The sequence below is a fragment of the Coenobita brevimanus genome, chromosome 98, assembly GCF_032717465.1.
Source record: "Coenobita brevimanus isolate Jiangsu-jjx chromosome 98, ASM3271746v2, whole genome shotgun sequence".
Taxonomy (NCBI): domain Eukaryota; kingdom Metazoa; phylum Arthropoda; class Malacostraca; order Decapoda; family Coenobitidae; genus Coenobita; species Coenobita brevimanus.
Window position 1 is genome coordinate 6,770,329 of NC_137051.1, and position 14,768 is coordinate 6,785,096.

Consider the following 14,768-nt stretch of genomic DNA (forward strand, 5'->3'; position numbering starts at 1 on the left):
CTCTGGCAAATGTGGAAAATGACAAGCAAAAGTTTGGGAAACTCTAGATTCTAGACATGTGCAAAAACATAAGATACTGGACAATCCAACACCAGAGCTGGACACAGATAATGCAACATTTGGGGGGGAAGGGGGAGGGGGGGAGTACATCCAAATGCCACCACCAGATAGAGTGATTCCACACAAGCAGCCAAGTAAAAAGGAATATGAGTGACATTATCAGGAGTTCATTTCAAAGAATGAATGAAACACTAATGAACCTACTTCGGCAGTTCATAATGTCATGTGAGGCATTTAAACAAGACACAATGCATTCACTCCTCAGCTTTATGAATCTGAGATTGTTCTTCCCAAATGGAATGGTGTCACAAACCAATGTCTACAAGCCTCTTCCATGAATGCATCCAAAAGAGAAGGGAGTATAGAGGGGGGGGAGTGAGAGAAGTACATTAGGTGCCTAATACAGTACTGTGGGTAAAGTTGTCAAAGGAATATATGTGCTATGGAAGAAGCAAGTGGGGGAGTACCATAGTGTGAAAGATGGAGAGTGACTAACTGAGAAAGAAAAATGTAAAGGCACAATTGCCCGAAGATGGTTCTGGTCCTGTCTCAGCCATCCCCTGCCAGGGGTTTTCAGGACAGAGAATGGAAATGGAGGTGATTAAGATGAAAATGAAATGTTTTCAACAGTCACTATTACTTAATTCTTCCAGGTACCTCATTGCTGAAAAGCCTATTGCACTTGTGCATGGAAGTAGAAACGGAAAGTCTGATAAGTGGATAAACAGCAGTATGTACTGAAAAAATAAACTTTGATACTGTGCTGTATCTTACCAGTTTCTCAGCCTTAGAGTTTGAGATCATGTGCATTTGAGTGTAACCTGAGCCATGGACCTCCAGGGGCAAGGCATTGTGATAACCAGTTGCAGTTCCTAGTTCATCATCTGTAGGACAGTGGGAGCTTGTTAGTATCTGTCATCATCAAAAATGTATTAGATTTAGCATAGTGCTGTAAATTGGCGAGCAAAAGACGATTAATATCAGTATCGGTATCGGAGGGGAAAAATAATCTGATAATCGGAATGGTATCGGAATCGGCTGTATAATGATAATAAATATATACTGCAGGTGTTTGTTTTACCCAATGACCCTAGATGCTAGCAGTTATTTCTCCACCATTTTAGGCGTGAACTAAGGCTGTAATTATTTCTCAAAGATACAGCCATATCCCACATTTTATTGACTATTGTAAAAGGTAAAACGCTTGAACTAAAACATACAGAACACTGTACTTAGAACATAACATTATATCACTGTGGTTGGAAAGAAACTTGAAACAAATACCTAGACAACAGCCTTATGTCATGGACCTGTGGCAGACATGTATAAACTTGCAAGTCAGATGGCACACACACACACACACACACACACACACACACACACACACATACATAGATTTCTTGAGGGTACATGAACCTGATGTTATGTGCTTTGTAGAGAACAAGTTAAGAGAGGATATTGATGTCCATATGGGAGATGATAAATACAAACTGGAGAAGAGACAGAAAAGAAAAAATGGGAGGAGGAGTGATGATAGCAATGAAAAACAACATAAAAGTAGATACTATGGAAATGGGAAAGGGCAGGACTGAAGTGATAAATATGACATTAGAAACTGGAGAGAATGGCAAGAGAGATATGGAGGTAATTTATGTTCCCCCTAAGACAACACCATGGAATGACGATGAATACCAGGAGACGTTGTCAGACATGGCTAGCTGTCTACAGAAAGTGACTGAAAAAAGCAACAATTTAACTTTAATGGATGACTTAATTGTAAACAGGTGAACTGGGAGGAATGGGACCCAGAAGGCAGTAAAGATTCGTGGGGCACTATATTGTTAAATATAACAAAGAATAATGTGATTGTGTTGTGGGTCAAAGAAGAGACATGATTCCAAGATGAGGACACACCAGCAAGATAAGGTTTACTGTTAACCAAAGAACCTGATGTAACTGAATCTTTGAAATATCTGTGTCCTATAGGAAAAAGTGATCATGTGGTCATTAAGTTCCAGATGATAATAGGGAACGTGGTGCCAAGAGACAAGCTTTATAGGCAGGGAAGATACAACTTTGGGAAAGGAAACTTCACGGGATTGAGAAAATTTTTCAACAATGCGGATTGGAGAAAATTCAGAAAAACAAGAGAGATACAGAGGAAGTGGGATATCTTTCTAGACCTCTATAATTTGGGAGTGGGAAAATATGTGCCAAGAGTAAGGTGGAAAGAAAGCAGGAAAAAGGAGTGGTTTAACAGAAGGTGTATGACAGCAAAAAAAGAGAGGGACCCGTTGTGGAACAACTGGAGAAAGAGAGCTAATAACAGAACAAAGGAAAAAATATAAACGAACTAGAAATGAATATACAAGAATACATAGAGAGGAAGAAAGGAAAATTGAGAAACGTATAATAGACAAATGTAAGGATGAACCCAAATTGTTTTATAGATTTGTCAATGGCAAATTGAAACAAAAGGAAGGAATCAAGAAACTGAAAGTAGAAGGCGAGGTTTATAAAGATGCAGCAATGCAAGCTGAAATAATGAACAAATGCTTCTTAACATTTTTCACTAATGAAAAAGAGTTTGTGGAGGGGGAGGGAGTGACTAGAAATGTACTGATAAGAGATAAAAGTGGAAGTACAGGAAGTGTATAAATTACTGGAAACACAAGATGTAAGGAAAGCCCCAGGACCAGATGGAATCTCTAATTGGGTACTGAAGGAATGCAGAAGACAACTGGCAGATAAGATTCACAGTTTAATTGTGTGTTCTCTGGATGAGAGGAAAGTGCCCCAAGAATGGAAGAGGGCAAATGTGGTACCAATTTATAAGGGAGGAAACAGGGAAGATCCCTGAATTATAGACCAGGGTCCCTAACCAGCATGGTCGCAAAATTATGTGAGAGAATTCTGAAAGATAGATGGATAAAGTATCTGGAGGAGATGAATATTTTGGCTGAAAGTCAGTTTGGATTCAGAAGTGGAAGGTCATCTGTTTCCAACTTGTTGAGCTTTTACTCAAGAGTGATTGACGTGCTACAGGAGAGACACAGTTGGGTGGATTGTGTGTATTTAGATTTGGAGAAGGCCTTCGACAAGGTACCCCATAAGAGACTAATGTGGAAACTAGAGCATATAGGAGGACTGAAGGGAAACCTCCTGGAACGGATGAGAGATTTTTTGAGAGAGAGACAAATGAGGACAGTAATAAAGGACTGGATGTCTGGATGGAGGGAAGTAACAAGTGGAGTCCCACAGGGCTCGGTGTTGGCGCCAGTAATGTTCCTGATTTACATAAATGATATGGCAGATGGAGTGAACAATAATGCAAGTCTGTTTGCTGATGATGCAAAGATCTTGAGGAAGGTAGAGGTTGAGGAGGACTGTAAAATGGTGCAGTAGGATCTGGATAGGATACATGATTGGAGCTGGATCTTGGAAATGAAATTCAATGCAAAGAAATGTAAAATATTGGAAATGGGTAAAAGTACCAAGAGGCCATCACTGAATTATTTGACGGGTAATGAATCAATCACAAAAAAGAGAGAAGAGAAAGATTTGGTAGTGCCAGTCCAGGATAGTTTGTCACCTGAAAAACACATTAACAAGACAGTAAGAGAGATGTATAAACTCTTGACTAACATAAAGAGTAGCATTTCATTACATGGATGAGGAGATGATGAAAAAATTGATAGCGGCCATGATCTGCCCCAGGTTAGAATATGCTGCAGTAATGTGGTCCCCACACAAAAAGAAAGATATAAACAAGACTGAGTGAATACAAAGAACAGCAACCAAGATGGTCCCCAGTCTGGCAGATCTGTCATACAGAGTGAGGCTGGAAAAGCTGGATTTGCCTTCCTTAGAGGAAAGGAGAGAGAGGGGTGACATGATTGCAGTGTTCAGGACGATGTTGGGAGTAGATAAAACTGACAGAGAAGATCTGTTTGTATGGGATAAGAGAGTAACAAGAGGACACGGAATGAAATTGAAGAAGCCAAGCTGCTTGAAGGATATCAAGAAATATAGTTTTCCTTATAGATGCATAGACCTGTGGAATAACCTGGACAAAGAGATTGTCCAGTCTAAAACTTAAACAAGTTTAAAGCAAAATTTGACTTACTGAGAAACAGAGACGGGACCCCACGAGCGTAGCTAATTTCCTGTATATCACAATTAGGTAAATACACACACACACCTGGAGCCACAATGATCAGACGATCAACCACCTCCTCTACAAATCTTAAGTAGTTTTCAGGAATTATGTTTGTCCTGTCTCCATTAGTTATTCTTTAAAGTATTGTCAGTTAATACTGTCTGTCACAAATGCAAAAAGCCACCGTCAGTAATTGTATATACTGTACATGAATGTTTCACAGGAATTTCGGAAACAGCTGTTCGTAGCACCAACAAACATGGCCGACTAGAATTTCCAGGATCTGACAGTGAAACAAATGTAATGGAGGTGATTAAAATGTTGATTATGCGAATTAGTGAACTAGAAAAAGAAAGTGGAGAATCAATTATCAAGAAATACAGTATGTCCGAATGACCAAAAACACTTTACAGAGTCTGATGCAGACCAATGAAAAAGCAAACCAGAAGATCAAAAATTTAAAATAAGAAAATACTGAATTATGGAGAAAATTAGAAGAAAGCTATAATATAACAGAGAAGGTGAGTATTGTGTTAGAAGAACAAATGGCAAGGTAGGTACATGCGGTGGAAGAACAGAAAGAAGTGGTAAGCTTAAGGGAAATCATTTGGCATGAAAGGGAAAGGAACATGAAAAAATGGAAGAAAATGTAGTGAAAATACTGAAGAAGAAAAAGAAAATAGCAAGAGAAACTGCAGAAAAGAACTGATGTGTAACAGTATTTGGAGACAGGGAGGAGGAAGAAAACGTTAGATCAGTGAGACTCGAGACTTGAATCAAGTGAGAAAAATACTGGGTAAGATCGATCCAGAGGGAAGCAAGTGGGAAAAAAAAATTAAGGAAGGAAGGGGGATAGGGCCATATAAGAAGGAAGAAGCAAGACCAAAGAAAGTTAAGCTGCCATCAGAATGTGTAGTAAATTACATACTTAAAGTGACTTGGAAACTAAGCAAAGAGGCAGAGATGGAAAATATTAAAATGAGAAAAGATTTCCATGAACAAGAAAGAGAAGTTTTAAAATCTCTGAAGGAACAAGGAAAAAAATGACAGGAGAACAGTGAAAGAATGTAAGGATTTTTTTTTTTGAGAGTGATGGATATGAAAGTAAGGAAGTGGTATGTGAGGAACTAGAAGTGAAGGAAACAAAGAGGATGGTTATGAATACGATGAAGAGAAGAATGAGTAAAGACAAAACTGGGACAGTAATCTAAAAATCATGTAATGCAGATGGATTATTATCTAAGAAAAGGGAAATTGGAGACTATTTAAATGAAATGAACCCTGAAATTATCTGCTTAGTGGAGACCAAATTGCCCAAGGATAATGTTACAAAATTATTTGGATGGAACAACTATAATGCGTGGAGGAAGGATAGAGGGCGGAGGCGTGATGAGTCTAACCCGCACTGACTTAAAAACAAAAAAGATGGAAATAAAAAATACCAAGGCTGAAATTTTGGAAAAGGAAATAGAGGACAGCTATGGAGAAAAAATAGATGTAAAAGTATTTTATATACCCCCCAAACTACAGCATGGACAAAAGAATATTATGAACAGTTGATAAGAGAATCCATTAGAAAGATAAAGATGTTAACTGAACAAAGAAATAGAGGAATAATTATGGGGGATTTTAACTGTAGAGAAGTTGACTGGAGAAGTATGGATGCTAGGAACAATGAGGAATCATGGGGAAATAAACTGATGGAAAAGGTGATGGAAAACACGTTAACTCAATTAATTAAAGAAAATGCAAGAATATGAGGAGACGACCAACCATCAAGAGCAGACTGGAGCAAAATGAATGTAATCACAAATGTTAATGAGAAATATGAGTTTCTGATCCATCCATTCCACCCCTCATTCAATCCTATGCTGCCCCAAGAGGGGTGTAGGAGCCCGGGGCAAGACAAGTTGGTAATGACATTTAAGATGAGAGGGACCAGCCTCACTCATCCCTGAGTGGCATTACTATCTATCTACCTATTGCCAGACGCCATAATCCCGTAAGGGGTGGACATTTGACTTTGAGTTATTTGTTTTACAGGGAGGGGCATTAACCCTCCACCAACCCACTTGTTGACATGTAGGAAGCACATATGGTTTGGTTATATGGTTACCACCCAGTGTTGTAAATGGTTTCTTGGCTTACAGGAAACCATTTTGCTTGTCACTCAATGTAAAGTCACCTGTAAATGAAGGAAAAGCAATGAGAAGTGACAGGAAAGATGGGAGAAATAGGAAGAGAGGAGGGCAGGCACAGAAAAAGAATGATAAAGGCCAAGGAAGAAGTAGGCAGCACTACAATGAGTGAGTGGATGATGGTTGCCACCACCTACCACTAGTGGCATTACATGAGCAATAAACCCAAACCACCCCTTGGATTTAAATCTACACAGGCTCAATCTGACCAAAGCCCCTTAATTACCCACCAAACCATCAAGTGCCATAATTTGGTTATATGGTTACCACTCGGCATAGCAAATGGTTTCACAGTGTACAGGAAACCATTTGGCTTGTCAGTGTAGAGTCACCAACAAGCAGAAGGAAGAGGAAAGAATGAACGAAGGAACAACAGAAGATGGAGAAATTCACTCTCAGGCACAAGGAAAGGGGCAGAATGAAAGAAAGACAGACGAGGATGGAAAGAAGAGAGGAAAGGGCAGACACCCAAGAGCAGCACTACACTGAGTGGATGATAAGCACCCCCACTTACCACCAAGAGTTTCTGATAGAAGCATATAAAACAGAAGTTAGTAAATATGTCCCAAAATTCTCCATAGCAATGGTGAGGAAAAAGGATGGTTTAACAATAGGCACAGAATGGCATTTGAGGCAAGAAAAAGAGCATGGAATAAAGTGAGAAGAAGGTATCATGAAAGGGCCTGGGAGGAATACAAACAAGTAAAAAATTAATATGTAAGGCTGTGGAGAGAGGAAGGAAGGAAATATGAAAAAGGATATTGTAACTAAATGTAAAAAAGAACCTAAGCTCTTTTATAGGTTTGTAAATGGTAAAGTGAAAGTTCATCATTATCATCATCATCCCGACCTCCTTTCCCACTAGGGCAGGGTAAGGAGAAGCAATGACCAGACAGCCCAAATCTGCCCGCTCCAATGGGCCACGCTTCCATTCACTCATCATTCAAGCCTCCGGAATCCTGGCTCTATCTGATTTTTTTTTTTTTTTTTTTTTTTTTATAAATAACAGAACAGAGGAAGGAAAAACAAATGAATAAAAAAATAAATAATCCATACACCAGATTACTGGTATCCTCCATTCATAAAGTATTTGTAACAGTTGGACTTGAACAGCTGTAGGTTGATTTGGAAGGAAACAACTCTAGGGAAGCAAGTTCCAGAGAGATACAGTTAAGGGAATGAAAGAATTCTGATAGGCACAAGTTCTGCAATATATCTGAGTGACATTCCAGTCATGAGCCAAAAACATTCACCACGTTCTGCAGCGTCACATAAACATATCCAACAAAGCCAATCCAGATGCTGTCATGTTAAAAAGGGGTGCCAAAACCCTGACCATGCACTTCTACTCTCAATATTCATCCAGCAGATTCGATCTCCTGTCAGTTCCCTAGCCTCACTGACTTCCAAACCTCTCTTCCTCACACGCTCTTTCACCAAATCCCTTCACCTTCTCCGTGGCCTACCTCGCCTCCACTCTCTTTCAGAATCGCTCAGATATACCCTTTTCATCATCCTGTTGTTATCCATTCTCTCCACATGACCATACCATCTCAGCACACTCACTTCAATTCTGGTGTCCACAGACTTCCTCACTCCGCATCTTTCAGGAATCACATTATTTAGTATCCTATCTACTCTCTGTACTCCACATACATACCTCAGCAGTCCCACCTCCACTGCTCTCACTCTTGACTTTTCATTTTCATGCCACACCAGTTTCACATTCATATATTAAAGTTGGCACTAATATTCCTTCAAGCAGGCCTCGTGCAGCTGCAACGCTCAAGCCTCTGTTTCTTATCAAGGCCTTCATTGCACCAGCTACTTTTCTTCCTTGTGTCACGCTACTTTCCATTTCTTTTGCACATTTTCCTCTCTAGGTATTTGAACTCTCACCAATCCAGTCTCTCTCCATTCACTGTAACATCGCACTGGGAGTCACCTTCTCTCTCAATAACCATCACTTTACTCTTTTCAACATTTACTATCAAGGCACGATGCTCACAGACATCAGGAAAATTCTGCACTAGTCTACCAAGTTCTTGTCCAGTATTTGCAAGTACAGTAGTACTGCATCATCAAATTACAACAAATTTGAGATAATCCATCCATCACTATTCATTACCAATGCCATCCCCCTCTCCATTACTCGTGTTTTTACTTCTTTCATCATCCCATCCATATATATATTGAACAGCCATGGGGACATCACACAACCATGTCTCATGCCCACACCAATCATGAACCATTCACTTAGATGCCCATTAACCCTTACACATGCTTCACTACCATCATAAAAACTCTTGAAAGCACCCAGCAGCTTACCATCTACACCGTACATGTGCAAAACCTTCCACAATCCTTCTGTCTACTTTGTCGAATGCTTCTTCCAGATCCATGGTGGCCATATACACCTTATAGTCCTTCCCACAAGCATTCTCAACTATCTGTCTTCGTTTCATTTGGTTTTTTAAGGCTCCAACATGCTTTCATGCGTCGGCTTGGGTCACCTAATGGCAGCTTTCCAGGCTGCTCAATCTATTGCAGCCTCCCTGCTCAGTCCCTTAACCCTGAGGTCACACTTAATGACCTCGTCCCACATCTCTCTCGGTCTACCCCTCGCAACCCCACCCCAATAGTAAGGCTTCTCACTTTCTGCACCCAAATATCATCCCCCATCTTTTCCACATGCCCAAACCATCTCAATCTACCTCTCCTCATAACAACACCAATAAACTTCAGTCCCATCCTGCCTCTCAACTCTTCCATCATAAACCCAATCCCCCCAGTAGGCAGGGACACACCACACATCGACCTAATCATTGTCATTTCTGTATGTTTGGGCCTGCAAATATCCTCTTCCTTTACTGCCCAGGTCTCATTACCATAAAGCATTACACTCCTAACACATGCTGCATACAAAGACCTCTTAGCACGCAAGGAGAGTCCTCTCAATGTCACGGGAGGTAACAGCTCCCTGAACTTCTTCTAACCACTTCTCACCCTAGCAACAGAGTTAGCTCTAGTCTCACCTCCAGCACATACCATGTCTCCCAAATAACAAAACTCCTCCACATACTCAAGAGACTCACCAGCAAGTTCAATCCTTTCACGCCTGACAATCTCCACCTGCTCTCCCCAGAACGCTGCACACATAAAATCAGCATTATCTCACAGTCTACCACTAATACCAATACATCTCTTGTGCACCCACTTGTCACAAACACTGCACAAGATGGAATTACTTCCCACACCTTGTAGCAAACTGCACATGGCCACTCTCCCTCTTCTTTGACAGTACCACCACCAACCCTAGATATCATCACTTTTGTCTTATCTGCATTAGTACTCTTAAGCCCTTGTGCCCCATACCATCTCTCCACTTCCTAAATCTTTCCTCTGCCTCCCCTTCATTCTCTGCAATCAACACCAAATTATAAGCACACATCTCCCATGGGAGTCCATTTATGAGGTCACGTGAAAGGGCTTCAAGTACCATGATAAACAACACGGGACTCAAAACTGACCCCTGATGCACACCAGCATTCACAGAAAACTCATCACTCAAATCTCCATTCACTCTTTCCTGGGTGCAAGCACCCACATACATGGTCATAACCACCCTTACCAGTCACTCCTCCATCCCAAGCTTTCTCATTGCCCACTTCATCACCTCTCGAGGAGCTCTGTCAAAGGCCTTCTCCAAATCAACAAAAACAATGCACAGTTCCCTTTTCTTTCCTACATATTTTTCCTGAAGATTTCAAACAATGAATATGGAATCAGAGTTCTCCCTGCCTACCCAAACTGAATCTCATCAGTATTCACTCTTTCTCTAATCATACCTTCTAGAACTCTCTACATTACCTTCATTATCTGATCTAAAAGTTTATACCTCTATAATTTCCTATTTCCAGGGCATCACCCTTCCCCTTGTACACACTTACAATTACACTCTTCAGCCAATCATCTGGGACAACACACTCATATATAATCATATTTATCAGGTCAGTGACTAACCTCATTCCTGTAACTCCTGAGGCCTTCAACATTTCAGCAGTCAACCAAGACACACCTGCTGCCTTCCCCACCTTCATCCTGCCTATTACCTCACTCACAGTAGCAGTGTCTATCAAAGGCCTAGGGCCAAACACTGGATCTGCTGGCTCCAAACCTTCCCTGTCCCAGTCAAACTCCTCATTCTCTCTTCATGTATCTTTAATATCCCCACTGTTCACCACTACCCTTTCTTCATCATTCTTCAGACACTGCTCACCTATAATATCCCGCTTATCCCTCTTCACCTGATTTGCTACCTCAAATATCATATTCTTCCTTTCCACACGATTTAAGCTATCAAGTAAAAGTCTCTGTGACTAGACTGGGCCCTTTATACCTCTCTTCCAGCCCTACACTTGGCAGCCAAGTATTCCTCCTTGTTACCACCTTTCTTCCATTCCCGGAAAAGCCTTCTTTTATCCTTAACTGCAGCTTCTACACTCTCATCCCACTACCAAGTTATTTTACCTCTTGGTGGGCCTCTTGTTCAACCACATACTGCATCAGTAACTCTCAAGAGGTTGTTCTTGAGGGCTCTGTATTGTTCATTAACAACTCTGTCAGCGGCTCCCTGTTCAGCCACCACTCTCCTCATCTTGTTACAGAAGGCATCCCTTACTGCTTGGTTTTCCAGCTTCCATATTTTCCTCCTAGGTACATAAGTCCTCTTTTTCATCACTCATTCTTTAAGCACCATGTCACAAATCAATAATCTGTGCTGCTGCACACGCTCCTCGCTTCCTATAACTTTAACATCGCTCACTACCCTCCTATCAGCCCTCCTGACCAGAAAATAATCTATCTGACTGCTACATCCCCTAGACTCATACATAATCAACCTACTCTCTCTTTTCTTAAAATGTGTGTTGCACACAATCATATTCATTGCCTCCCCAAACTCGAGTATCCTTTCCCCTTCCGCATTTCTAGTACCACACGCACATCCCCCATGTACTCTTTCATATCCTTGAGCTGCTTCACCTACATGACCATTTAAGTCCCCTCCCAAAACCACTATCTCATCATCCCCCATACCACCTACTACATGTATTAAGTCATCCCAAAATCTATCCTTCTCTACCTCATCCAAGCCTGTCTATGGAGCATATGGGGATATAATTGCAATCATCACTCTGCTGAAAAAAATTTTTCATCACTAATATCCTACTGCTTACTCTCATAACATTCATAATATGTTCCACCCACTTCTCTGCAACCAACGCACCCACACCCCCATACCCATCTGTCCCGCCCTGCCAAAACAACTCATAGTAGCAATCTTTCCCAACAATCTTTCTGGCTGATCCACCCCTGTACCGGACTTCCGGCAAACATGCCACATCCACCCACCTCCTACTGAATGCCTCAACGACTTCCCCCGCTCTACCCCTCAAACTTCTTACATTCCATGAACCCACTCTCATCCCCCTGGACAATTTAATGTCCTCAGGCTTGCTCTGAAGCGTATTCTTATACTGTACTTAGTCATGGTTGGTAATAATAAAGGGGAAGAGTCATACCACAGGCCCCACTTACTGCACAGTCCTAGGTCCAGGCAATGAATCTTGGACCCCTAGCCCACCAGCTTACCAGTGGCTATAATAGTGGCCTCGGGGCACCCTGCCAGGACAGCTAGAGGGACACCCTCCAAGCGTGCCTTGGCACTGTAACTGCCCTGCCATTACGCGCCCACTGATATGGCAGCCTCCTGGGGCGCTACTCCCAGGTTCGGGCCCCTCTCTATTGGGCGGAAGCGGCAGCCTGGGAGCCACAATGCAAATATTTGATCTACACATCCTCTCCCATTCCTGAAGCCACCTTTTTATCACTCACTAGGACTTCTGATATCTCTCTCACTTTCTCTATGATGATTCTTCCATATACCTTCCCTGCCACACTGAATAAATTTATGCCATGATAATTCTTGCACTCACTTCACTCACCTTTATTTATGTACAGGGGTACAATCACAGCCTTTTTCCACTCTGCTGGCACAGTTTCACTCATCCACGCCTTCTTACGTATCTCCAACAAGCCCTTCATTCCGCTCAGACCATATAATACGACTGAGAGATGGAGATGAAACTTATGAAAGAAAAGAAGATTTGTACAAAATAATGAACAACAAGCTGCAGTCAGTCTATGTGCTGGAAGAAGAATTTAGGGAAACTGAAATGGATCCCAGGATGACGAGAATGGCGGAAACTGCAGTTGACATGAATGAGGTGATACAGCTGATGAGGGACTTGGATGTGAGGAAAGCAATGGGACCAGACAGTGTGGCTGGATGGATCCTGAAACAATGTACTGACCAATTAGTGTGGCCTGTTTATGTCATCATTAAGAGCTCTCCGGAACCTGGGCAGTTGCCTAAAAGTGCAAATATTGTTACAATCTTCATGGGAGGAGAAAGGGAAGATCCACTTAATTACAGACCTGTACCACTTACTAGTACTGTTTGTAACATCTGTGAGAAAATTATTAGAAAAAGATGGATTAAGAATTTAGAAGAAAATGAAGTGATAACACCAAGACAATTTGGTTTTAAGGAACGAAGATCTTGTGCTACTAGCCTATTAAGTTTCTATAGTAGAGTTATAGACGTCATCCAAGAGAGAGAGGAGTGGGTAAATTGTGTCTATCTGTATCTCAAGAAAGCATCTGACAGGATGCCCTATAAGAGATATGCCCTATAAGAAACTGCTGTAGAAGTTGAAGACCTTTGGAGGAGTGCATGGGAAACTATTAAAGTGGATGGAAGATTATCTGATGGGAAAGCAGATGAGAACAGTCGTAAGTGACAAGGTTTCACAATGGAAAAATGTGACCAGGGGAGTACCCCAGGGCTCTGTCTTAGCCCCAATAATGTTTCTGGTACAGTAGTGCACCAACTTTCGCTACAGCAGGATTCGCGGAATCCACCTTCGCGGCATGCACCAAATATTCCCTAACTTCCACTTTCGCTTGAAAAAAAATCGATTTTCGCGCACAAATATTGGGTTTGGGACAATATTTTGAACTTTGAATTTCCTGCACCGCCCGCCCGCAACCCACCGCCATCTTGAATGACGTCATGTCAACACTCTGTCCACCCATTCCCGCCATTGTGTACGAGCGTGCTAGCTCCATTGTGTTGGATTCTCACGGTTCAATGGCCTCTACTATACCTGGTAGTGTGGGGAAAGGGCCTGGTGGCGTGGGGGGAGAGCCTGGTGGTGTGGGGGGAGGGCCAGGAGGCAGTGGTGGTGATAAAAAGTGGCCGGGACATTCAAAGTCGGGAGGAAAGGCCTCGGATACTTACCCCCAACATCCAACATCCATTAAACACCTCAACCTGGTCTCTGTGGTATGTTTTTCCTCATATAATGTGTACTGTACAGTTTTTATTGTTTGTATCTCACAATGCAATGTACAATAGTGATTTGATGAACTGTATTGCAAGTGAAAATGAAAATCTGATGTTACTTTAGGATAACCGGGAACCAATTAGCCTTTTTGCCATAAAGACAATGCCCCAACTTTCGCTAATTCCACTTTCGCGCATTATTTTTGGACCCAATTAGGCGCGAAAATTGGTGCCCCACTGTATATATAAATGATTTGTCAGAAGGTTTGAATAGTTACACGAGTATGTTCGCAGATGATGCTAAAACCATGAAACATATTAAATGTACTGATGATTGTAAAGAACAGCAGGAGGACTTGGATGAACTCCACAGCTGGAGCCTGATTTGGAAAATGGATTTCAATGCCAAGAAGTGTCATGTATTAGAAATGGAAGTGAGTGAAAAAAGACCGTACTGGGCATATATAATAGGCAATGAGATAATCAGTAAAAGAAAAGATGAGAAGGACTTGGAAGTGACTATTCAAGATAACTTGTCACCAGAAAAGTATATGAACAGAATTACTGGAGGCATTTACGGATTACTGACCAACATGGGGGTGGCTTTTAATTATACGGACAAGGAAATGCTGAGGGAGATGACAGTGACCATGATCAGACCAAGACTAGAGTATGCAGCTGTGGAGTGGTTGCCTCATTTGAAGGGTTAGTGGTAGGTGGTGGCGACCATCATCCACTCACTCGATGTAGTGCTGCCTACTTCTTCCTTAGCCATTATCATTCTTTTTCTGTGCCTGCCCTCCTCCCTTCCTGTTTCTCCCATCTTTCCTGTCACTTCTTATTGCTTTTCTTTCCTTTACAGGTGGATTTACGTTGAGTGACAAGCCAAATGGTTTCCTGTAAGCCAAGAAACCATTTACAACACTGGGTGGTAACCATATAA

General features: G+C 41.7%; 1 protein-coding gene across 1 annotated transcript in view; it reads right to left on the reverse strand.

Annotated features, from left to right (window-relative positions):
* LOC145414061 (uncharacterized) overlaps positions 1-14,768 on the reverse strand; it is a 112,115-nt gene that overhangs the window by 14,965 nt on the left and 82,382 nt on the right. Inside the window, exon 9 of the mRNA XM_080283625.1 lies at positions 835-944. Coding sequence (XP_080139751.1) covers positions 835-944 — 110 coding nt within the window. The remainder of the gene's footprint in view (positions 1-834; positions 945-14,768) is intronic.